The sequence below is a fragment of the Oryx dammah genome, unplaced genomic scaffold (genome assembly GCF_014754425.2).
Source record: "Oryx dammah isolate SB20612 unplaced genomic scaffold, SCBI_Odam_1.1 HiC_scaffold_29, whole genome shotgun sequence".
NCBI lineage: Eukaryota > Metazoa > Chordata > Mammalia > Artiodactyla > Bovidae > Oryx > Oryx dammah.
The window spans coordinates 5,736,799-5,763,048 of NW_024070213.1; the positions used below are offsets into that span (position 1 = coordinate 5,736,799).

General features: G+C 50.9%; 1 protein-coding gene across 1 annotated transcript in view; it reads right to left on the reverse strand.

Annotated features, from left to right (window-relative positions):
- Positions 1 to 26,250, reverse strand: part of MPPED1 (metallophosphoesterase domain containing 1) — a 68,309-nt gene that overhangs the window by 28,943 nt on the left and 13,116 nt on the right. The window contains exon 3 of the mRNA XM_040233145.1: positions 755 to 980. Within this exon, the coding sequence (XP_040089079.1) occupies positions 755 to 980 (226 nt within the window). The remainder of the gene's footprint in view (positions 1 to 754; positions 981 to 26,250) is intronic.

A 26,250-nucleotide genomic window follows, 5' to 3' on the forward strand; every position in this document is an offset into this window, starting at 1 on the left:
ACCATCACCATCACCACCATCATCACCACCACCACCATCATCACCACCATCGCCATCCCTCAAGTTACTGTGGACACACTGACCATCACAGAGACCAGTAATGACCTGTTCTCCCCCTGATGCCCACTCAGCCAGGTGAGCCTAGGGATAAGGCCTGATTGCTCCGTGTCTCCAGCAGGCAACAAAGTCTTGATGCATGCTGGTGATTTAAACAACTGCTGTCCCCAGTGCAGTAAAGCAGGCCTTTGGCCCTCCATGGGAATTCTGACTGCCTCGTCTCAGTCTGGCTAATCGGTCATCACCTCCACCCAAGCATCTTCCGTGTGTCAGAGGGACAGACAATAGGGAGATTTCTGGAGTATAGGATGATGGTTAAAAGCAGGGATTCTGGAACCACCTGCCTAGGTTTAATCTCAGCTCTGCCCATTCCTAGCTGTGTGACCTTCAGCAAGACCCTCACCCTCTCTGTGTCCCAGTTTCCTCTCCTGGAAAATGAGGATAATAATGGTACCTGTCTAAATGTGAGCCAGTATAACATATCTAATTATCTGTCAGATATGGGGAAACCAAGGCTCAGAGAGTGGCAGTGACCTGCCCAGGGTCCTGCGGCGTCAGGGGACAGCTGGCCCCAAGTCTCCGCGTGGTTTGTCCCAGCCCCACCTCCCTCTGAGCACTCAGCCTCAGCTCCACCGTCCCCCCCCCCCTCGCACAGCTTCCCCGTCGCCCGCGGTCAGGACAGCACCCACAAACTCACCACGGGGAGCCGTAGATCCGGAAGCCGCGCACGGTGACCTCCGAGTCCTGCAGGTAGATGCAGTTGGTCAGCAGCGACTGCACGTTCTCGTAGTTCTCGGGCTTCAGCTTCGACACGGACGGGAAGTAGTAAAAGTCCTGCTTGATGAGGTCGGCCATGAACTCCTGGTCGAAGGTCAGCTCGTGGTTGCCGGCGATCACGACCTTGTACTCGTAGGGCAGGCTGCCTGCAGGGCCGACACAGACACACACACACACACACACACACACACACGGGGCTCCGTTGTTGGCTTCCGGAGGTCACAGGGCAGTTGGGGGAAGGGGGGCAGGCAAGAGCCCCCGGGAGCCCTGGCAGAGGTGACCCTTCCTCCAGACAGGTGCCCTCTGATCAACAACCCTGAGGTCTCCCTGCCCCCGTTTCTGCTGGGTGGCCGACTGAAGCCCCCCCGGACCAGCGGGAGGGGGCTGGGCAGCTTCCTGCTGGGCCTCTGAGCTGCAGGGGCCCCGCCTCATTCTCAGGACTTCCCCGCCTCCGGTTCTTCTGTCCGGGCCAATTCCGCCTGGGAAGGAGACCCCTGCTCCCAGGTCCCCGCCTCCCCGTCTCAGGCCCCTTCACCTGGGGGCTACACAGTGAGTCGTTTTCCTGACACTTGGTCTGTTCATCACTGCCTCACCAGTGACCCCACTCCCCACCCCCCTCAAAAAAGACATCTCTCTTTTTGGGCCAAACTGCACAGCATGTGAGATCTTAGTTCCCGGACCAGGGATTTGGGATTGAACCGGAAGGCAGAGTCTTAACCACTGGACTGCTAGGGAAGTCCCCAGACTTGTTTACAGGTTGGAGAAAAGTAGCATTCCCTCTTCTCTGGTGTTTGTCAACTCAGGGAGGTTGTCCAGTGACAGGCATGGGGGCTCTAAGTGCTGACAGCTGGGGCTCAGATGCTAACGAGCCATATGACTTTGACTTAACCTCCTCTGTTTAACTGACCTCTGTTTCCTCACCTGTGACATGGGAAGAAAAATGTCTACCTCGAGAGACTGTTCTGGGATCATGCAAACCAATGAATGGAAACGCAAAAAGGCTTTTGAGGTTCAGAAAGGAGTCGGCCTCCCTGGGCCAGAGTTTGCCAACTAGAAGCCCGCAGGCCTGCCCTGCCCACTGACATACTGTTTGGCAAAAAAAAAAACTTTCTCATCTTTTTAAAATTTCAATTTGTTGCCCACGTTAAAAATTACAGAAACTCCCAGTAAAATGTCATTCTTTCTGTTTTCTAGAAATCGATTCATTTTAAATCTCACAATCTTGGCCTAGGCAAGTGCTAGGTACCTATGCCTCCTTCAGGCAAGAAGCAGAGGTCAGTTTGGCACAGTCCCAACCTGTCTCTACCACTGACACCCAGGCCCATTGCACTCATTTTAAGGCACTGGGGTTTATGGCCCGGGCCACAGTCCCTGGAGACAAGAAGGGGACAGACCTGGCCCCTGCCCCTCGGCTGCCAACCAGACCACGGCGCTGAGCTCTGCAAGGCCCCTCTGCCTCCCACCTCACCCACCCTCCTATCTGTCATCCCAGCCTGGCTCAGGGGTGCTGAGCAGTCTGCTTGTTCCCCTCACAGGAGAGCTTCGGGGGCAGACAGGAGATATGTGGGCTTCACCCACCTCCAGCCCAAGCAGGTCCCAGCAGAAATCGGGAAAGCAAAGGCCCCACCAGGACCCCAGGTGACACGGTGCAGAGACCCCGCTCCCCCAACCTCCAGTGAAGCTTAGGCTGCCCGTGGGGAGGGGAGAGGGCCTGAGGGCATCACAGAGAGAAACCCGCCACTTCCTGGACCTCGCTGTTGGGCCAGCCACCCTTGGTAACAGGCTGGGTGCTCCCGAGGCAGGTTCGGCGACCTCTCGTCTCGTAACTGGGGAACTAGGTTCCCACGTCAGGGGCCTGAGGTCCCACAGCAGGCGAGCGGGACAAGTGATGCTAGGTGCTGGTCCAACTGACCTCACACCTCCGGGTCAGCAGCTCAGATTCTTTCAAGGCCATCAGGCCAGCTCCTTGCCGCACTGGAGTCATGGCTGGGGCGGCGGCCATCACGACTGCCTTCCAGCGCTGTTTCTCTGCGTTTCTACTTCACATCACCCACCCATCCCACCCCAAGTGCCTCCCCGCACTAACGTATTTATGTCATGTCTCTGACTGGGGATGTTGCTTAAGCAAATTAGCAAATTACTCCAACCGTACAGTTTCATTTATTTCCGCAGCTCCCGACTACCAGGGCCTGGGGAGTGGGCAAGAGACGCTCGGCTCTCTCCGGCTTCTCCAACCTCGGATCACAGGAGGTGACTGAGGCTTCTTCCCTCCCATGGGAGGACGAGCTCCTGTACACAAAGCCAGGCAGAGGCAGGAGGCCCAACAAGCCATCATGACACCCTCAAATACCGTCTGGTCTCTCTAAAACGTGGGTGCCGTGCAGCCTGGAGGCAGGGGGCTCATCCGTGTGTGAACACAGAGACCTCTCAGGACCACCTCCTTCTGAGCTGGAGGTCCAGCCCCAAGCACATCTGTCTGACTGTGGCAACTTGGACTCGGCAACTCACCAGCTATTTAACCTTCAAAGACACTTAAGCTACTATCCCCATTTTATAACTGGGAAAACAGAGGCTCAGAAATCAAATAATAAAGTGATGCACAAGCACAGAGGGTTCTGGACATTTAGTCTTTGTAGCTCGGCCTCATCGAACTCACCCTGAATCAGCACCTTCATGCCACACTGCTTCTCAGGGCGAGACAGATCACTGGGTGGACAGGTGATGGGTGGGTGGGTGAGTGAGTGGATGGGCGGACAAAGATGAATGGCTTATGGACAGATGGAGGCATTTATAAATCAATCCACCCATCTTGAGATAGTCTGTCTCCTTTATACCAACTGATCTCTCTCTAGCTGGATCCCTCCCTTTCCTCCAAATTTTTCCTCCAGCTGTCCTGGCGTGGCTTATTTTTCAGGCACACAGAACAGCGGTCACACCAGCCAGCCTCCAGGAGGACACACAGGCTGAGGTGGGGACTCGAAAGACAGGACATTCAGGAAGAGTGGCATGGGGACCTGAGGGTCTGCTCAGCTCCTGGGCCTGGTGAGTCTCGCTGGGTGGGCCAGGGGGTGGTCTCCCAGCCTCAGGTCTGGGAGAAGCAGCAAGTGCTTAGGGAACCCAGCCCTCCTCCTGGCTTTTCAGAGCCGGTGAGCATTGCTATGCATTTGTATTCTGCGTGGTAACATTTAGGTCATCTTTCCAAAATGCTTCCTTTCTTCTCAGCCAGCTCACTTGAGATCTTGGCGTTTGCTAGCCATGGGTTTGTGGGTAGTACAAAAAGACCCACCAGGTATACATCAGCAGAGCACTGGAAGATGACCATATTGTTTTAACTTTTCACTGGCCATCTATGTCCAAATAGACACGCACCCACACGTGGAGTGCACACAGCATCGAGTGTGAGCGGGGTTCAGGGCACAGGGAGGGATGCGAACAAAATCCACTACTTGCGCTTCCAAGATTAATCTTCCTCCAAAAGGTTGCAATTCTTTCTCGCTAACACTTCCCCATCCCATTTAACAGAAAATGCTGCCTTCCAACTGCATAATCTGTTAAATTCAACAAGATACGTGCAAGCTTCTCCATAATCTACACTGTTCCCGGAGCAGCGTATGGAGCCCGGCGGAGTTTTAGTGTCTCTGAATGCAGCGGCTCCCCTGCCCGCCCATCCCCGGCTCGCAGAAAACAGCAGAGGGGACTGGAATAAAGAGACAGCGTTAACGATCTCTGATTGCATTTTTAGTGCGTCTTTGACAGTTCTGTGTTTAAACACTTGCCGATGTCTAGGAGAGTCACGTGAGCAGACTTCTTGGGATGGCACGCGGTCTAGAGTAACTCTGGAATGCAGAGCCAGCCTCGAGCCATCATGGGGGCTGCACATGGCTTGGGTACCCGCATGCCACTGCCGTGCACGCGTGGAAGACACGGGCCGACAAGAAGAGAATTCTGAGTGCAGCACGAGGGGGCAGGGGAGGCTGAAGACGGGAGCCTGGGACGAGGGCAGGGCTGAGCGACGCAGCACACCACAGAGGCTGTGCCCCCCACAGACGCTGGTTTGTGCTGCCCCGTGCTGGGCACTGTGATCAGCAATTCACACTCGATGCTTCTAGGTACCCTTAGAAAGCAAAGCTGGACCCCACATCCGCCTCCTGGCTATCTGACCTGGAGGGAAAACCATCACTTCTCTGAGTCCCAGCATCCTCGCCCATAAAGGTGAAATGTTCAGGGCTCCTCACAGAGTTCTTAGAAAAATCACACCAGGGAAGACATGTAAAGCCCCTGTATTGCACTTAAACAGGGGGTTGTTTTAATCAGGGGTGGTAAGACTCGCAGACTTGAAAATAACTGTCCTGTGGAAGAAGTTTATACTCACAGATCCCTAAAAACAGGGCAAGGGAGTGGAGGATGAGCTAGTGAATAAGGCGGGTGGGGTCTGGGGGAAAGGGCTGATCCTCGATGTCTGCTCCCAGCCCTGGGGTGACCAGGATAGCATACAAGAGGGGGTGGGGTGGGGGTGGAGAACTCTGGATCGGCTGGTTTGCTTCTGAAAGGTGTGCTCAGAACTGAGTCCTTACTCTTCTCAGCAATGAGTTAACTCTGGAGGGCTAGTCCCGCCGGGGTCAGCCAGCCTCCAAGATGCCAAGTCAGAATTCAGAATACTCAAAGGCAAGATTTATACAGCCCGGATGGCAGCTGTCATCATTGTATTTAGGGCTGGAAGGAGAATGAAATGCCATGCTCTACCAGGAAATCCAGTGTTCTCGGGGCTTCCCTGGTGGTTCAGAGAATAAAAACTTTGCTTGCAACACGGGAGAGACCCAGGTTCAATCCCTGGGTCGGGAAGATTTCCTGGAGAAGGGAATGTCTACCCACTCTGTATTCGTGCCTGGAGATTTCCATGGACAGAGGAGCCTGGCGGGCTACAGTCCATGGGGTCGCAAAGAGTCGGGCACGACTGAGCAGCTCACGCTTTCACTGCCGCTCTTTCACCAGGAAATCTAGAGATGGGAGCTGGGAGGACGGAGATGAGAAAACAGACCTAAGGAAGTTAGGTCACTTGCCTGGGGTCACAGCATGGCACCGGAATCCAGACTGCCTGGCCAGCCCTGGGTGTTCAGACCCCCACTGTGGGGCAGACGGTCCTGGGAGGGTGGCCCCTCTGCCAAGCTGCAGGCCGGCCCGCTCGGGCCCTGTGTGGGAAGCTCTGGATTTATAACCCAACACGAGTGCCCATATTTAAAAGGCAAATGCAATTTTTCTTCTGTTTCCTCCTAATAGCCAAAATGTTTAACTTTCAAACATTTGTTTTTCCTGGGAAATGTTTTAAAACCAGGAACACTCAGTCCTGATCGTCTATTTAAATGCTCCTTTCAATCGCTACGGCAGACCACATATGACTTGAGGCTAAAAAGGACAGTTGAAAAGCTTCTGTGTTCTTTCTCCCCAAAATCAGGCCTCCTGTAGCCAGCAAGATTTTGTGGAAACTTCCCCAGAAGTCACGGCTTGCCAGAACACACACCCGCCCACCAAACACCTCAGGAAAGGCCCCTTGAGACCTTCACCCGGGGCCAAGCTGGCGACCCTGTATGTAGTGCGCATGCAGAACTCAACGCTATGGCGCCCCCTCCAGGCCAGGCCCCGTCGGTGCCACGACCTCACCTTCCCGCAGCACGACACACCACGTACCTCTGAGCTCCTAAGGCTTCCGGACACCTGCTCACGCTGTTCCACCCACCTAGGACTCCCTTCTTGCCTTCTTCCTGAGCCAACTCCAATTTAACTCACCCGTCACCAGTGGGCCCAAGTGCCACTTCCTCCAGGCTGCCTTCCATGATCACCCTCTTTCACCCAGCCCTGCCCAGCCTGCACTCTCGCTGTCAGCTGCTTTATCTGCTTCCCCCATCGGCCAGACGTCCTGACACTGGAACCCACCTGCTTCCTCTCTGCACCTAGCACAGGGCTGGCTACTCAGGAAGGTGCTCATACACGTTCCCTGAATCCCATGCAGGACCAAGGATGAGGGGTGGATGGTGAGGTCACTGAGTCACCAAAGGTCCCCCAGGCAACCCACCATGGAATGTTCTGGAAGGGCCATCCCTAAGATGTTGACCAGCACATCACGTGGCAGACACCAAATGTCATGTCTTTCACTCCCTCAACAGACATCAGTGGGGCACGAGGCCCGGGTGCAGAGCTGGTACCCAGAGGCTCCGGGAAGAGCCTGGGCTGGAGGCTGGGAGGCCTGGGCTTAGCCTCACCTCTGATACCACCTCCCCGGACACAGGTGAGGCCTCCTCTGCTCAGGCCTCAGCTTCCCCATCAGTCCCACAAGGAGGGAACATGGAGGTTCTGACCTCTTTTCAGCTTCCTAAGACCTTCCAGGTGATGCTGGGATGGGAGTTCCCAAGGCAGGTGCTGACAGTGTCAAACAGAAGGGCTCACACAGGGTGGGTGTTCTGAACACCCACGTTGCCTGCTTGTTGCTGACATCCTGTGATGTCAATGGTAAAGGAATAAAAGGGTGTGACTCTCCCACAAGAAGCAGGACAAGCTACGGCCAGAGCCTCAGGAGGCTTGGGGACCTGGGCTGAGGTGCAGAGTCTGACCTAGAACATCCGGGAGCAGGCAGGCCCAGAACCCCCCATCAGACCGTCACCATGCCCTTCACCCCTAATCTCTGCAGAAAAGAGGGCATTTACTCTCAAGGGAAAACAATGGCTCCACAGCCCCACTTAGAGACCACTGGCCTGAGGGGGATGGGCAGTGAGGCCAGAGCCTGAACAGCAGGAAGATGAAGGACAAGGATGAATATGGTGACCGTGGAGGCCCCAGGGCCCTTCCCTGACTCGCTCTCAAACTCTGGAAGCCAGCCTTGCAAACCGAGGAACTCATCTCTGGGGAGAAAGACACATCCAGAAGGAAAACCTACAGATAGCAACATCAGGCATCCCCAAAGAGACAGCCAGGGCTATCGTGGTACATTCCCCCTCCACATATACACACATGTATACACACAGCTTATCAACAGCTCTGGGACTTCCCTGGTGGTCCCGCGGCTAAGACTCCATGCTCCCAATGCAGGGGGCCTGGGTGCGATCCCTGGTCAGCCCACATGCTGCAACTAAAGATCCCACATGCCGATCGAAGACCAAAGATCCTGCGATTGAGACCCAGTGCAGCCAAATAAATAAATATTTTTTAAATAAAACAGCTTTCAAGTGTCTGGTTCTTAAACACAACACATAGGGTTATCAGACCTCACAGAAAAGACTCCAAGCTGAAAATGGGCAGAGGCGCAAATAAGAAGAAAGGAAATTGGAGAAAATAGGGTTGATGCAAGGAAAAAAAACATATATATATATATAGTTATCACCATTGGTGAGATGATAGAAGACATTGCATCCATGAAATTCTAGCAGGGAGCTCTTAACAAACGAAACTAAAATGTGGCAGAATATTTTAGTTTTGGTTAAAGAGTAGAAGAGGTAGTTGAGGAAATCTCCCTGAGATTGAAACAAAATAACAATGAAGTGAGGCAAAAATCAGAGAATCAAAAGCAGGGATTCCACATGTGAATACTAGGAAAAAGAAGTCAGGAAGAAAAAAAGAGGGGTGGGAAATTTTGGAAAAATAATCCACAGGATTAAAGACAATATTTGCTCCATTTAAAGAGTTACCACAATAATGAATAAAACCCACTCACATATGAGACACATTGTCTAAAAACAAAACAGGTCATATACAAACGATGAGATACTCAATAGTGACAAAGGAAACTTAAAGAAAATGGAGCAACGCCTTCCACATTCTGAGGGAAAATGATCTGTTACCTATAATTCTACACCCAAACTACCAATTACGATGGAGGACAAAATACTTTTCCTGACATACCATTTGGCCAGACATTTATCTCCAGTGCATTCTTTCTCAGAAAGCTACTGAAGCGTGTGCTCCACCAGAATGAGGGAGTAATCTAAGAAAAAGGAAGTCACGGGATGTCAGGACCAGGGGCTCCAAGACAGAAGGAAGGCAAATGGAAATGGTGAAGGGCGATCCCAGGATGGTGAGGGTGCAGAGGCCTGGGCACCTAATCCCGACTGGGGCAGGAGTCAGATGCTCAGGAAGTACAAGAAAAATGAGCCAACAGATGGTCCAGCCCAGCTCACCACACTGCTGAGAGGCATTTAAAACCTTGCAGGAGACAGGGATGAACCACGATGGGTACACAGGGAAAAAAGCAAACAAACCAACCAATTAATTACTTTACAAAAAACAATAGGTTACACAGTGAATATTTACCTAAAAACTGTGATGGGATTGTAGAAAAAGGATCAGAGGTGTGTATACACGGATAGAGAGACTAAGTCTCTAAGTGTTCACTGTAAGACATTAAAAAGGAATCTCTAAAATTGAAAAAGAAAATGCAGCAATATGAGGTTGTTACTTAGAGACATTGTGGTAATAAAGCAGCAGCTACCCAATATGCACAGGAGACAGAAATCACTAGGGAGGAGACTGTTGGCTTTACCATAAGCCTTGTAGCTGTCATGACCCACTGCACACATGCCTTACCTTAACAGGTGGCACAGTGGTGAAGAATCTGCCTGCCGAGTCAGCAGACGCGGGAGACACTGGTTTGACCCTGGGTTGGGAAGATCCCCTGGAGAAGGAAATGGCAACCCACTCCAGTATGCTTGCCTGGAGAATCCCACAGACAGAGGAGCCTCGAGGGCCACAGTCCAGGGGGTTGCAAAGAGTCTAACTAACGCAACTGAGCAACAATAGGGTAATAAATAAAACTGCAATGAAATTAAACAAAGGCATCGGAGGCCAGGCACTCCTCACCTGCCTCCTACCTCTGCCCAATGCAGCCTGATCTCTCACTTGTGCTACCTGCTACTCAAAATCTAGAACCAAATCAAACGAGGCCACAGTTGAGACTGGTGGAAAGACAGAACAGGCAGAAAAGCTGACCTGGTTGATTCCTCTGCGATTCTGAGGGTCTACGTACTGGGAGGTCCGGCAACCAGGTTCAGAGGCAGGTGATCCGGCCAAGCAGCTCCTCACCTGGCAGGTCCGACAGCCACGAATGACATCGTAGGCGTCACCTGCTGAGAATATGAGACAGGCTCCCCCGTGCCCTACATCTAACCCTCACAACAGCCCCATAGAATGGGCAGTAGATTGGCGGATGAAGGAACTGGGGCTCATTTACGTTAAAGAAGTGCAAAATGGGTAAGCAGAGAAGTGGGAACCTGAATCCTGATCCATCTGTAGCTGAAGCCACGATTTCTCCATATCTGTCACAATCACCCAGACATATTATATACACCAAAGGTTTTGCATTAAACATTTCTCTAGAAAAAGAAAAAATGGTGCCGTACACTTGAGTCCTTACAAAACCTCCTACTGAGGAGTTCTCAATGACTTTATTTTAAACAACATAATATTTTCAAGACATCTTGTGGCTTTGTAAACAAACCTTTAAAGACCATTTTGAAAAGCAATACAGATTTTAGAACAAATTAAACGAATTCAGCAAAGGTGCAGGATACAAAAACAATGGGGAAGACAGTTGCATTTTTAAACACAATAGACAATCTGAAAAGGATATTAAGAAAACAACCCTATTTGCAATAGCATCATAAAGAATAAAATATATAAAAATAAATTTAACCAAGCAGGTAGGAGATCTATATGTAAAAACTCCAAAATGTCTTTTAAGAGACTAAAGAAGACACCAATAAGTGGAAAGATACCCTGTGCCCATGAATTGGAAGACTTCATACTATTAATATGTCAATACTACCCAAAATGATCTACAGATTCAATGGCATTACTACCAAAGTTTCAATGATGTTTCTTTCGGAAACAGCAAATCCATCCTAAAGTTCACATGGAATCTCAAGGGTCCCTAAATAGCCAAAGTAATCTCGAAAAAGAAAAACCAAGTTGAAAGTCTCTTACTTCCTGACTCCAGAACTGACTACAAAGCTACAGTAATTAAAACAGTATAGCACTGGCATAAATGCAAACACACAGATCAATGCAATAGAATAGAGTCCAGAGATAAATACGTATGGTCAAGTTACTTTTTACAAAGAACCTAAGACCATTCAATGGGGAAAAGGCAGTCTTCAACAAATGGTGCTGGGAAAACTGGACATCCACATGGCAGAGAATGAAGCTGGCCACTAATCCATGCTGCCCAAGTCACTTCAGTCACACCTAACTTTTTGTGACCCCCTGGACTGTAGCTCACCAGGCTCCTCTGTACATGGGATTCTCCAAGCAAGAACACGGGAAAGGGTTGCCAGGCCCTCCTCCAGGGGATCTTCCCAACCCAAGGGTCGAACCCACATCTCTTATGTCTCCTGCATGCAAAAAGTAACTCAAAATGGAACAAAGATCTAAAAGTAAGAAGTAAAGCTATAATACTTTTAAAAGAAACCATAGGAGGAAAGATTCATGACACTGGATTTGGCAATGATTTCTTGGGTATGACAGCAAAAGCACAAGCAACAAATGAAAAAATATATATCAAAATTTAAAACATCTGCACATCAAAGATACCACCAGCAGAGTGAAAGGCAACCCAAAGAGTGGGAAAAATATATTTAAAAATCATATTATTAGGGAAATGCAAATAGAACTATAAGATAATAATCTCACATACATCAGAAAGGTTACTATCAGAAAAACAAAACAACAGGAGCTGGTGAAGATACGGAGAAATGACAGCCCTTGGGCACTGTTGGTGGAAGAATAAAATGAAACAGCCACTATGGTACAGAAATTTCTCAAAAAACTTAAAGCAGAACGAGCATATGATCCAGCAATTCCATTTCTGAGAATATAACCTAAGGAATTAGAAACAGAGGCACAAAAGGTGGGACCAACTCAAGTGTCCATCAGCAGATAAATGGATAAATACAATGTGCCCTATCCATACAATGGAATATAATTCAACCTTTAAAGGGGAGGAAATTTTGACTCCATGCTTCAACGTGGGTGAACCTTAAGGATATTATGCCCAGTGAAATAAGCCAGTCACAAAAGAACAAAACCTGTATGATTCTCCTTGTAGCAGATGTTTATAGCTAAATTCACAGAGACAAAAGTATGGGGGGTACCAGGGGCTGGAGGAGTTAGTGTTTCGTGGATACAGGGTTTCAGTTTGGGAAGATGAAGAGTTCACAAGACAGATGGCAGAGAGGGCCCCATGACAGTGTGAAGGAGACAAGACAGAAGTGATGGCCCCATGACAGTGTGAGGAGACAGACGGAAGTGATGGCCCCATGACAGTGTGGAGACAGACGGTAGTAATGGCCCCATGACAGTGTGAGGAGACAGACGGAAGTGATGGCACCATGACAGTGTGAGCAGACAGATGGCAGTGAGGGCCCCATGACAGTGTGGAGACAGACGGTAGTGAGGACTCCATGACAGTGTGAAGGAGACGGATGGAAGTGATGGCCCCATGACAGTGTGAAGGAGACGGATGGTACTGATGGCCCCATGACAGTGTGAAGGAGACGGATGGAAGTGAGGGCCCCATGACAGTGTGAGGAGACAGATGGCAGTGAGGGCCCCATGAAAGTGTGAAGGAGACAGACGGAAGTGATGGCCCCATGACAGTGTGAGGAAACAGACGGAAGTGATGGCCCCATGACAGTGTGAGGAGACAGACGGTAGTGAGGACTCCATGACAATGTGAAAGAGACAGCCGCAGTGAGGGCCCCATGACAGAATGCAGGAGACAGACGGTCAGGAGGGCTCCATTCACAGTGTGACTGAACTGCGTGCCACTGAGCTGTAGGCCTCAGGAAGGTTACAGTGGTAAATGTTTGTATATTTAATCACAATAAAGAATTTTAAAGCATCTTGGGAGAGAACTGAGCACCCTGAATCCTAGGTAGAACCTTAGGCTCTTGGAACCCCGAGAGTCCTCGAATCTTAGAACCCTGGCAGCCATTCATTCTGGCCTTGGAAGTGAACAATCCTGGATCTTGGAAGTCATCAGCATTTCAAGGTGGACAGGGACTGAGCGGCCGTCTAATGACTGGGCGCCCTTACCCACCCCACTTTATCAGAAAGCCCTAAATGAGGAGTTCCAGGCTAGGAAGTCTACACTCACTTCTACCCTTCCAAAAAATTCCCAGCATGCATTTCACCTGGGATCTGACCACTCTGCGTGAAAGGCAAGGATACAGGGCGGAGATCTGACCCTCACGTTACTGAACAAACATTTTCCATAAGGTTCTTCTGGTGCCTTCTGACACCTACAGACCAACCATTTAAAGGGGGGAAATTGATCCAAACAATCTTCTTTGCAGTAAACTGAAGTAAGTATTTGAAAATGGTGAAGACAAAAGATTCCTATTTTTAAAATACTTCTTAGTGAAACCAAGTGTTCTATAGCTAAACAAACATTTTGAAGATTAAGATACAGGAGAGTAAAATCCTCTCACCACTTTTGTGTATGCTTTCCTTCATTCCACAGTCACTCTCCTTGGTCCTAGTAAGTGCTGGACTCTCTGTGCTGGGAGCTGGGAACAGAGAGGTTCCCCCCTCCCCAGCCCCTTCTCCTGTAATCTAGAGTGGGAAAGACACATGCAAGCAATTTGGGGGTGTAATGGGGGTGGTGGTCTTCCCAGGTGGTGCTCGTGGTAAAGAACCCGCCTGCCAGTGTAGGAGACGTAAAAGACCCGGGTTCGATCCCTGGGTCAGGAAGAACCCCTGGAGAAGGAAATGGCAACCCGCTCCAGTATTCTTGCCTGGAGAATCCCATGGACAGAGGAGCCTGGTGGGCTACACCCATAGGGTCGCAATGAATCAGACACGACTGATCATACACGCATGCATACACTGGGGGTGGTACCAAGTCCTAAGGAACCATACACAGCAGTGATTTTTCCTTTCCCCCATCAGAAGAGAGGGGGGAGCTTCCTAAAGGCGGATGAGAGCGGGCATCAGAGAAATAGCAGCTCTCCAGGCAGACGAAGCTGGGAGGGGTCTCCGGGAAGACTATGCCCCACAAGCAGAGGCATGGAGGTGGGAAAACCCACTGGCCAGGTATTCGGCAACTGCTTAAAAACCTAGGGCAGATGACAGTGCCAGAGGGGGCAGGCCTGGGAAGGGACAGATTGGGGTCACAGCAGGAGGGGACGCCACTACCCAGGAAGGTCTGGACTTCACCCGGGACACAGCAGGGAACCAACAAAGAGTGTTAGGGGGAGAGGGTTCCGGTTGGATCGACGAACAAAAATCTTTCAAACACCAGTATGACAAATGCTAGTCTGGAAAGTGACTATTTGGAGCGGCTGGGACGCCACCAGAGAAAGCCCCGCTTTGTCAGCTCCACGCTTCCCCTTCAGTGTCACGGCTGTCAAACCAGCCCCGAATTAGCTCCAAACGGCCGTCCCAGAGAGCTCAGATCTTCATTTGTATCGTGCACACTTGGAAAGGTGTGAAATCCCTTCTTAAGAGAAATCAAAAAAACAAACCTATACACTTTTTAAAAACTGATTTTCTTAAAAGCAAATTTTATAGAACTAAATCCTAGGTTTTAAATATCTGATATTTTTTTAAAAGGAAGGCAGGGAACTTCCCTGGTGGTCCAGTGACTAAGACTCCAGTGCAGGGGGTGTGAGTTCAGTTCCTGGTCAGGAAACTAGATCCCATATTTCACAACTAAGACCTGAAACAGCCAGATAAATAAATAAATAAATTTTTAAAAGGAAGACATCCTTGTCTGATATTAGCAATAGTAACTAAAACTCCCATAGGGGAGTTTGGGGGAGAATCGATACAGATATATGCATGGCTGAGTCCCTTTGCTGTTCACCTGAAGCTATCACAACATTGTCTGTTAATGGGGAAAAAAATGTGAATGAATACTGTATGGGTAAGAGATTAAATCTGGTCCATCATTTAAAACAAAATGAAACAAAAACAAAGCTTCCATCAACTGGGTATCTGCTTTTTGCCAGGCATCTTAGATGCATTCACAAAACAGCCACAGCAAAAACAGTAGCGGCATTTATTACTATGTGAGTAGCTCTCAAGTCAGGCCCTGTGCTGAGCCCAGATCAGTCCCTGCCTCACAGAACTCAGTCCCATTTTACAGATATCAGTCCCATTTTACAGATGAGAAAACTGAGGCTCAGGGAGAGGACATAATATGCTGAAAGCCAGGTGGCTTGGAAGAATGGAGCCAAAATCCAGACTCAAGGGGGTCTCTCCAGATCCACATGTTTAAACAGGATCCCACCTGCAGTGTCTTATTCAATCCTCACAACAGCCTACAAAGAAATGTGTTAGCCTCACACTGCAGATGAACACATTGAGGCCCAAGAGAGTAATCACTTTCTCAATGCTCCCCAGCAGGCATGTGGCCAGGCAGGATGGGGGAGGCAGTCCTGCCAGCTCCAAAGCCTGCATGCTCTCCACTGGCTCTTCTCTCACTTCTGGATTTGTAAATCATTTAATTTATAAATAATAAGTAACAATATTGAGAGCTGACTGGGAGGCTGTTACTCTCCATGGTGCTGAAGATGCAACATGACTGAGACAAACAGCACAATCCCTGCCTTTGAGAAGTGAACCTTCCTAGGAATCAGCAATAAACAAACAAAGAATTAAGCACTAGGTCAGGTGGGGATAACAGATATGGAAAAATAAAGCCAGGTGAGAGGGACAGGGCACATTGGGATGGGGGCGTGGATCATGTAGGGCCATCAAGAAGGGCTCTCTGGGAAGGTGACCCCTGACAGCCAGGACCTGGGTGACCCCCAGGAAACTACGTTCCTACACCAGGCCTCAGTCTCCTCATCTGTAAAGTGAGGACATTACTCAGGACCCAGGCTGTTTGTTTCAAAGGAGAAGTGAGCAAACAACATGAATGCATGCACCTTTTAAACTGTAAAGTGCTGTCCAGAAAAAAAAATCACTGTTCAGCTCTCATACAACATGTATACAAGGCCTTGTAGCAAAATGTGGCTCTCACATATGAAACATAGAGTGTTGAACCTTCTTGTGTCCCATCAGCAACTTAAATACGACTTTGTGAATTGGTTCTGATGCTATAAAGTGTTACTGCTGACCACAAATACTAAAACAGACTTAGAAAGGAGGAATCTGCTGATAGAAAGGGCATGGATTTTCTGAATATACAAGGCCACCTTGAAAGTGAAAATGGTAGTCACTCAGTCTGACTCTTTGTGACCCCATGGACTGTAGCCTCCCAGGCTCTTCTGTCCATGGACTTTTCCAGGCAAGAATACTGGAGTGGGTAGCCATTCCCTTCTCTAGGGGATCTTCCTGACCCAGGGATCAAACCTGGGTCTCTTGCACTGCAGGCGGATTCTTTACTGTTTGAGCCACTAGGTATTAAAAAAGGAATTTAAAATTTTTAAAAGAGCCTAGGTCTTGGGTTAGAATCTCGATTCCACTTTTATTCACTATACAATGTCGGGCTAGCTCTCCACCTATCTGAGCTCAGTTCTTTCATCCACAGAGACAGTAACAGCAGACTCTTCAAGGGGTTGTCTTGTCCCTACAGTAGCCATTAACCCCCTGTGGTTATTTAATTTAAATTAATTGCAGTGAAATGAAACACAAGAGCCAGTTTCTCAGTCACACTAGCCACCATTCAAGTGTTCAATATCCCCAAGAGACAGGTGGCTGCAGTACTGGACAGCTCAGGGCCTGACTACTCATCAGCTGGGAGCTGGCTAGAAAGGCAGAATTTCTAATTGATACCTACAGCGCATTTCATCCAAAACCAGCAGAGGTGACTTTTTTCTCAGGTGCACATGGAAATTTCTCCAGAATAGATCACATTTGGGGGTCACAAATCAAGCCTTGGTAAATTTTTAAAAATTGAAATTATTTCAAACATCTCTTCCGACCACAGTGCTAAAGACTAGATATCAGCTATAGGGGGAAAAAAAAAAAAAAAACAAACACAAACATATGGAGGCTAGAAATGCAGGATCTCCAGCCCATCTCACAACCGCCAGACTGAGACCTGCATCTCAGCCAGATTTCCCGCCACCTCTCCAGGGAATTCTCATGCACCTGGCCTCTGAGCAGGGCCACCTGGGAGAGACCGGGGTGGGGGTTGGCGGACACTCCACGAGCAGGGGCAAGCTCTGTAAGCCACGGCAAGGATAACAGGACAGGGCAGTTCCCACACCCTCTTTAAGTGGTGGTCACAACCTCCAAACCAAACTAGTCACCGAACCTCTGACAAAGGCTGGGGGGAGGGCGGCGGGCAGGTGCAGGGGGCAGGCAGAGGAAGGTGGTATAGACAGAAAAATGGAATCTCTCAGACATTTCCTAAGTGTGTGCACAGGGGGACAGAATATTTCAATCCTGTGCTGGGCAGGATTTTCTGGCTTGTTGACTATTCCTGTTTTGGAATGAAGTCCAACATGAAAATGACATTTTAAAAAACCCACAGACTGATTTCATATCCAAACACATCTCTCCATGTTTGTAGAAAAAAAAAAAAAGCAAGCTAGCAAGAGAATCTTGCTTCCCCCAACTCTCGAATGGCCAACCAGCTATTTCTCTTCCGATCAACAATTTCCTCCGATGGTTCCACAGCCCACAACCAGCGCTGATGAGCAAAAACGCAGTTCAGGGCAAAGAAGAAGGTTCACAATGGAAAACCCAGCAAAGCCTCAGAAAACAAGTTGTTTTGAACCCTTCGTCTCTCATCGGCACAGTCACCAGTCTGGGAGGAAGGCCTCACCACCCTCCTCTAGACGGGCGAGGACCCTCGGATGCAGGGCGGGTAAGTCACCGGCTCTCCACCTCACATACCTGGAAGGCGGCTGAGTGTCTCCCCTGGCCACAGGCTACCACTTCACCCAGTTCTGCCTCCTTGACATCGTGGCATTTTCTTGTTTATGTTCCTGTTGCATGGGAGTCTTGTCTGTTTTGCTACCCACCATATCCTGGGCATCTAACAGATGCCTTAGACTAGGGGAGGTCCTCAGTAAATGTACGCTGAATGTATGAAGGAGTGCAACCTAACGGCAAGTAAGAGCTCCAGCCTTGGCCTCTTGGACAGCCTGCCCCTTTGAGTTGGAAGGCCTGCACCCCGCCCTCCACTTGTCCAAACACTGCCCGGATGCCAAGGTCTCCCTCCTGCATGAAGCAACTCCACCTGCCCTACTTGGTCCCCATCCAGCCTCTATGGCCCCCACTGACCCTCAGGCCCTCCAAGCACACCCCAGGCCCCATGCCTCCTTGCCAGTCCTCGACAATTCCACCAACTCTCCGACTCAGAGCGGCTGCCCCCACTAAGAATGTCCTCCCTGACGTGGACATGGCTGGCTCCTCCATTCTGGTCTCTGCTCCGGCGCCACTTCATCAGAAGGTGATGTCACACCCTGTCCCCTTATCCCTGATCCTCCCCACATGTTATAGCTCTGTTTGCCCATGGCCTGTCTCCTGTGTGTTCACTGCTGCACCTTCAGTGCCCAGAATCATACCCTGCACATGAAAAAGGGCTCAGCAAACGTCCCTGAGTAAAGAATCAGGTGCAAATGGGAAAACCACGGTAATGATGGTGACTGCTGTGAGGTGGTGTTAAAAAAGTAAGACGGCAAACTCCAGACAACAAGGATACATAAGACAGTGGTAGGAGGGGGTGTGGTGGGCACAGTCCAGGGGCCTCCAGGGGAGAGTGAGAGTGTTGATGAATTTTAGACTAAGTTGGATATGCATGTTAAAACATTACGAGTAACCACTAAACAAGTCGAAAAAGAACGGCGAATTTCCAAACCAGTAGAGGGGAAAAAAAGAAGCTTCAATCAATCCAAACAATAAGCAGAGGAGGGAGACAGGAAGCACAAAATGAATGACAGAAATGTTTTATGTCCTAGAAAAGACTAAATAAAGATTCATTATTTTTTATATTCACATCATTCAAATCAAAAATCTTTACCAAGGTCCCCCTACACAGAAATGACCAGAACATAAGTCTGATCCTCAAGAATCACAGCTGAAACGCACATCAGACATTGCTACGGGGGACAGACCAACCAGAGGGCCTGACACACCTCCTCCACCCAGCAATCACAGCCATCTGCAAATGCGTCTGCCTTTTTTCACCTTGGCCCCCAGGAAGCTCAGGCTCCCGCACAGAGAGCCCATGCAAGCCCCAGGTGTTGATATTCTAAGCCCGCCCTGGGAACTGCTCTGACTTCTTTTTCTTAATTCTGGCTCTTAATTTATCACCAACACTCTACCATTTTACCATTCTTACTGTTTTTTATAAACCACCTCAAATCTTTTCACACAAGATGAGATATAAATAAGCAAGCAAAAACCCAAACGAACCATGAAACACAAAAAATAAAACTAAGGAAAAACTTTCAGAGAGCCCATACCTTTCAGAGAAATGCATCTGTACCTTATTTAAACACTTAAAAAAATTTAATATAAGGCAAAGATTTTTAGGATGACAGACTTAAAAAAAAAACAACCACAAAACATGTTTGAAATACATACACACACACACACATACACACACACACACACACACACACACAGTGGGTCTCATTTCATTTCCAAAGCCATTCTGTTGTAAATAGATAATTAGCACTTAAGCACACCTTTCAAGGGGTTTATACATTAACATGAAAATACTATAATTACGGCTGGCCAAAATCGCTTGACTACCTTAGAATTCTAGATTTTTCATCTTTATTAGAAGTTAATTTTCTCTCTTTTAGCCCCTGAAACACAGCTTGGCTTTGTGATAATTTTTTTTTTTTTTTTGGTGAAGAATAGAGAAAGTTAATTTTTTGAATGAATACCAAACCTCTGCTCTCCTCGCCCTCCGATTTTTGATGTGAGCATCGGTCTCCCTCTTTCTGGGCGACCACTTGTTTATCAGTCAAGCTGGCCGCTGTGCCTACACACGACCAAAATCCCTTGACACCAACCCACTCCCAAGCAGAGACAGCCAGAGATGATGTGAGGCCCAGAGTAAAAAAAAAAAATTTTATTGTTGTTTTAAATATTCAATCTCTAGTCTTTGTAGGAATAGCAGCCTCCTGTGTCTGGAGGACGTCTGGATTAGGCCTTTTTATCCAAACTAACAAGCAAATGAGCCAGAATCTGCTCTAAGCCTACTGTGCACATCCACTGATGTCTATTATGAGCTCTCTAAAAACTGGAGTCGCGTGTATGTGCGCACTCGGTCGCTCAGCCGTGTCTGACTCATGTAACCCCGAGGGCTATAGCCCAGCAGGCTCCTCAGTCCATGAGATTTTCCAGGCAAGAATACTGGAGTGGGGTGCCATTTCCTCCTCCAGGGGGATCTTCCCAACCCAGGGTTCGAACCCCAATCTCCCGCATCACAGGTGGATTCGTTAACCGTCTGAGCCACCAGGGAAGCCCGCTTGGTAACAAAGACTTGCTCACCTCGTGCCAGGCCTGCCGGGTTCCGTGGACACATGTTAACCATCCCCCCAGCCCTCCAGCCCGTCTCTCCCAGCAGCCTCTCCTGCTGACCTCATCTCCACGCTGTAGCCAGACCCCCGCCCTGCTCTGTCCCTTGGGCCCCTCCAGGTCCACTTCCAGGTCCCCCTGCCTCTCCTGGGGCCCCAGCGTCCTCCTCTGCCTGCTGTGACCGTGCATCACCCAGCAGCCAAACGAGTCTTTCAAAACACCGAGTCACACCATTCAGTTCAGTTCAGTCGCTCAGTTGTGTCGACTCTTTGCGACCCCATGCACTTCAGCACGCCAGGCCTCCCTGTCCATCACCAGCTCCCAGAGTTTACTCAAAGTCATGTCCATCGAGTCGGTGATGCCATCCAACCGTCTCATCCTCTGTTGTCCCCTTCTCTTCCTACCTTCAATCTTTCCCAGCATCAGGGTCTTTTCAAATGAGTCAGTTCTTCACATCAGGTGGCCAAAGCACTGGAGTTTTAGCTTCAGCATCAGTCCTTCCAATGAACACTCAGGACTGATCTCCTTTAGGATGGACTGGCTGGATCTCCTTGCTGTCCAAGGGATTCTAAGCCCCCGTGGCATCTTTAACACAGGATAAAATTCACACCTTCGCCCTACTGTCAGCAGACCTGGGCCTTCCTCCCTGGCCTCTACCATCTCTGGGCTCAGCCCTGCAGACCTTGCCTGCAAACCAGGCAATTCAGGGCTGGGTCCTTCTCTACTCACGAGTCCTCTTTTAGGCCATCCTAAACCATCTGCTCTGGGAGTTGGTGATGGACAGGGAGGCCTGGCGTGCTGCAGTCCATGGGGTCGCAAAGAGTCGGACATGACTGAGTGACTGAACTGAACTGAAACCATCTATACTAAAAAAAAAAAAAAAAAAACCTCCCACCTTGATCACTATCACCTCCCCCTAATCATCCAAGTCATTGATCCAATCACCTAAGTGACCTTGCCTGTTTACTGCATTGTCAGACTCTACATGGGACCCTGGGCCCTCTGGAAGTAGCTACTTCGGTCATCACTAAATCTTCAAGACAAGACAGTGAACACAGCGCCACCCAACCCTGCCCCGCCCAAGATCTGGGATGACTGGGATGTGTGTAGACCCCTCTCCTGTTCTCCCATGGGAGAGACGGACACTCAGCTCACCCACAGCAGGGCTCAGAGGCCAGGAGGAGTGTGGTCCAAGAAGAGAGCCAAGCTGGGGTCCAGGGAGGGGCCTCAGTCGACACATGGTCGAAACGTCACATTTTTCGGACGTGGACGTGAGCACTCAGCAGGAAAAACGAGGTCAAGGTCAGAGTCAGAAGGAGGGGCCCAGAACCAGACTCCCAGATCCACTGAAGGGGCTGCGAACACTGACCTTGGTCCACACGAGGCCTGTCTGCCCAGACCTGCCGGCCCGCTGAGCCGCTTACACCCTGGGATCGCAGCCAGTCCTGGGAAACCCACCGCACCCCACCACCCTGGCCACGTTGGGCAAGACAGCGGGATGGCTCCGCCTAAGAAACCCAGAAGGTTTTCAGCCCCACTCGTGGGGGGTGCATACACTGGGCTGGGGCCACCCCAGTCCTGTCTCTCAGGCCTAATGCTCTGATGCCCTGATGCTCTGTGGGGACAGTCCAGAGCCCGGGGCAGGTACTGGGCACAAAGAGACAGATGTGAACACGAAGGTCCAAGGCTCTGGGAAGAAGGGAGGCTTTGCATGAGGTGAAAAACAAAAATACAATTTTCTCAGGAATAAGACACAAGCAGCGACTTGCATAAGCTGCTGGGGACAGAGCTGCGGGGAGTGGGGAGCGTTAACTCGGCCTTGGCCCCACCGGGGCCGGGGTGGGTCGGCGGGGAGGGAGAGAAGAGAAGGGCTGAGGGTGGGCAGTGGGTGGGGAGGCCATCAACTCCCAGCCACACCTGAAACGGTTGTTCCTGCAAAGAAGACCAGTTCTGCACCCAGGAGTCATCTCCTGTTCCTGCACAGGGACCCTGAGGCCCCCCACTCCTTGCCAAAGCCCCTCGGATCCACCTGCAGCTCCTATCAGGGGCTCCCGTATCTGATGGCACAGAGGCAAAAAGACGGCGTGGAGCCTTTTCGTGCCCAACTACCCCCGGCCCCTGGCCGCGGCCCCGCGGCCTCCCTGCAGCAGCAGATGAGGCAAACACCGAAGAAACCCACCTCGGAACGGCTTCTCCGCTTTCCCTTTCTCTCCCTTCCTCCCTCACAGATTTTAATTAAGGGTTTACTTGCAAAAGACCTAGCTCTATTTAACTAGATCCTTGGACCCCTTTTATATTGTCTTATACATCGTTTTATGGTAGGGCGCCAGTAAAAAGTTAATTATAACTTCTAAGCACTCCATTTCCAGGTCCTCATCTTCCTCCCAGCCCAATGCCGCTAAAGGTAGAGTCACTTAATTAAGCGACTCCTGGGTGCTCTACAGACCTTTCAGCAGACGCCTGCCAGCACCCCTTGGGACCAGGGTGGACTCCGAGGACCTGCACTTGACCCAGCTCAGCCTCGACCCTCAAAGGGCTCACAGGTCCTGCAGGAGGATGGGGAGGCTGGCAGGACGGCCCACTTGGGAGCCCAAAGCAGCTCGGCAGGTGGCAAAAGTGAGTGACGAGGACGTGGGCAGGACCGACAACAGCAGGGCCCAAATAACAACAGGAGGCCCTGATAGCTTCAGAGGGAAGGGAGCTGGGGTTGAAAGGGTCTCAGTGGAGGCCTGTGCCTTACCACATACCCTCTGGGTGTGGGTCTACAGTTTGGGAGTTCAGCTTGAGACAGAACAAGTCTAAAATCCTGGTGGACAGCCAGGAGGAAGTGTCTTCTGAGTCGACTGAATAATACGCCGGCTGGATCTCAAAGAGAGATCTGGTCGGGGCAGAGTGGGAGGCGTCTGTGAGTCTGGGCGGGAGCAACGTCGGGGAGGGAGTGGGGGGGAGCTCATTATCATCTGGAAAGAAGGTGGTTGAGAAGCTCTGGGTTGGTCCTGAGCGGAGCCACCATCAGCGAGGAGAACCAGGAACGAAAGGAGGAGATGGAGAAGGGGGCGCCAGGAGGGAAGCTGGAGAAGGAGACCCCAAGACGGACACGGAGGTGGAGAGGAGGGGTGAGCGGTCACTCCGAGGCCAGTGCCGGGTCTGAAGCTGGGAGTTCCAGGGGAGGGGAGGGGCTGTGGAGGCTGCAGGCTTCTCCCGGCAGGGGGTGGGGCGGGGAGGACAGCCTGGCGCCTGCCAGTCACAGACAGCGAGCCTTCCAGCATCTCGCGAATCCCACTCGGAACCGACAGTTCTGGAGGGCACGGCTGTCACTCCGAGCCGGAAGCAGAAACGGGCCGGTGTTCTTGCCTTGGGGCAGACGCAGTTGGTGTCCAGGCCTCGGGGTCATCCTGGGCGTGGGTGCTCCTGGGTGCTCAGCACCCCTGGCTTCCAGAGGGGAGCCCACACACACCCCCGGAATACCTGGCCCTCCCTAGGCCGGGTCCCCAACATCCGCTGGCCTCAGTTCCCAGCCTCAATCTGGAGACACCCCGCTCGGCCTCTGCCCCTTCGAAGACCCTCCCCAAGTCCCATGTTGTGAGAGCCATAGCTCACACTCTCCGGTGTCACGGCCCTGCCCTCCTGGAAGCCCCTCTTACAGCTGTTTCCTGCCGCCCAGCACGGCAACCAGCCCTGCCAGGATGCGGGGACCAGCTCACAGCACACCCACCCCGAGTCCACACCTCTGTCCAGGGCTTCCCCGGGCTGAGGCTTGGTCAGCGCTGGGGGTGAGGCTCGTCCTGCCCTCCAGGGGTGGACGGTCTAGGTGGGGCAGACAGGAGGCATGAAGACACAGGGGCCTCCCTCCGAGGGCCACTACCAAGGCCTGAACAGGGAGCCTTGGTGTATGGGGGGGCCAGGGACCAATGCAGCCCAGCAGGGTGGGAGGGGGCCATGGGGCGTGTAGCTTCACAAGAGCTACATTCGAGCCGGGGTGGGTCGGACTCTGCCAGGTGGACGAGAAACAGCCAGAGGACAAGAACGAGCCAGGGTCCTGAGTGGGGAACTGGAGTCAACCAGTGTGGTCAGAACAAAATGGCTCAGCCAATGCTGAGGCTGGTTGATTGGCAGGTGTGTTTGTAGGGTCTCGGATCAGGGAGAAGCAAGCTTTTTATGACAACAGCTAGCACTCCTCGAGGGCTTCTCCCTGAGTCCACAATGTACTAAGCATATGACTTGTCACTCCTCCCCAACCCTATGGGGTAGGTAGATAAGTCTTCCCATTTTACAAATGAGGCACAGAGAGGTTGAGTGACTAAGTGAAGGTCACACAGCAAATAAGAGGCTGAAGCAGGGGTGAAGACAGGCCTGCTTGACTGCCAGATGGGAGCACTTAACCTCCCTGCTGTCCCACCTTCCTGCACAGACACGAGTTACTGAGCCAATCAGTCTGTGGGCTCCAGGCTGCCCATCCGTCATCAGGCCATTCCTGCAGATGAGCAAGGAGCTTCCAGCACATTCTTTTCCATTTTCAGTCAACTGTGCTCTTCTTTTCATTCTTTACAGCTGGAAAGCCCGTCCTTAGCAATTTTTTAGCTGCTTACTGGGACATTTACAAATCCATCTGGCGGTTCTATTTCATGAATGTACTGGGGATATTAATGGCCCATGGGAAAAGGGATCTGTCAGGGGGCCCTATCACCCCCAACCTGGTGCCCTCTAAAGAACACAGACCCATACAGAAGCCTGCAAGTGGGCAAAACGCGGACACCCTCACAGCCAGGCCGAGAGCAACCCACCCGACAGCAAATTGGAGACGCATGAGGGGAGCCACGCATCTCCCCGGTCAGGCACCTAATCCTCTCTTACAAAAGGGTCTTTATTAATTTTTTAAATCTCCTGTCTGGAGGTGGCTCCTACAATATGATTGTAGGTGTTCTCCATGAGATCAATGAGCAGGGAAGAAGCTAGTTATGAATTTCAGATCAGCAGCTTTCTCACTCAGGAGGAGGAAGGGCTGGGCCCGTGGGTGTGAGAGGTGGGCAGGGCCCTGCTGGCCGGGGAAGGGACTCCAGGTGACCTCCTGAGTAGCTGGATGATGCCAAGACTGACCTGGGCCCAGCACCGTCCCCACCCCCATCCTGGGATACACCATGCATCAGACTCCAGAGAGGCCAACGTTTCTTTAAAAGCAATGAGATTTTAGTGTTGTCTTCAGTTAAAGCTACGAGAATAATATATGCTCCCCACAGAAAAATCAGAGGGATAAAAGAAACAGAGAGCCACAAAGAAGAAAATAAAAATCCCCCACAGTCCCAGACATCACTTCTGGAACATTCCAGAGCCTCGGACCTCACTGGCCTTGCTGCCTCCATCCTACCTCTGCAGTCCAGGCCTTTTTAAAGGTCACTTCCTTCTGCAAACCTTCCTGAAGAGCCCAGCTCACTTAGAATCAACCCCAAACTCCTGCCGCTGGCCCATGGGGCGTAGCTGCAGCGGTGGAAACCATCCCCCCTGCCTGCCTGCAGGGCCTCTGCAGCGGGGCCTCTGCAGCCACTCTGCCCCTGCCTGGAATGTTCCTCTTGCAGGGCTCACTGTCACCTTCACGCAACACCCAAGCCCAGCTCTTCAGGGAGGCCTTCCGTGGCTGCTTCAAGGAGCTCTCCGTCACCATCAACCGGGGCAGCACTCCACAGACCTCATCATGAGAATGGTCCTCTTGGTGCTTCCGGTGGGTCCACCCGTCCGCGGCGTCCCCATCATCAGACACAGTGGCCGCTCCTCACTCCTAGCATCACCCGCTGCACACTCACCCCATGTTCTCAGAGAGATGCACTGAGCGGGGGAATGAATAGCCCCTGCAGTCTTTCCTGCCTGTGTGTGTGTGTAAGAACTGCCTGCATAGATGAGGTTGTAGGTCAACATTTCTCGGAAACTCCACATACTTTGACACACAAACCA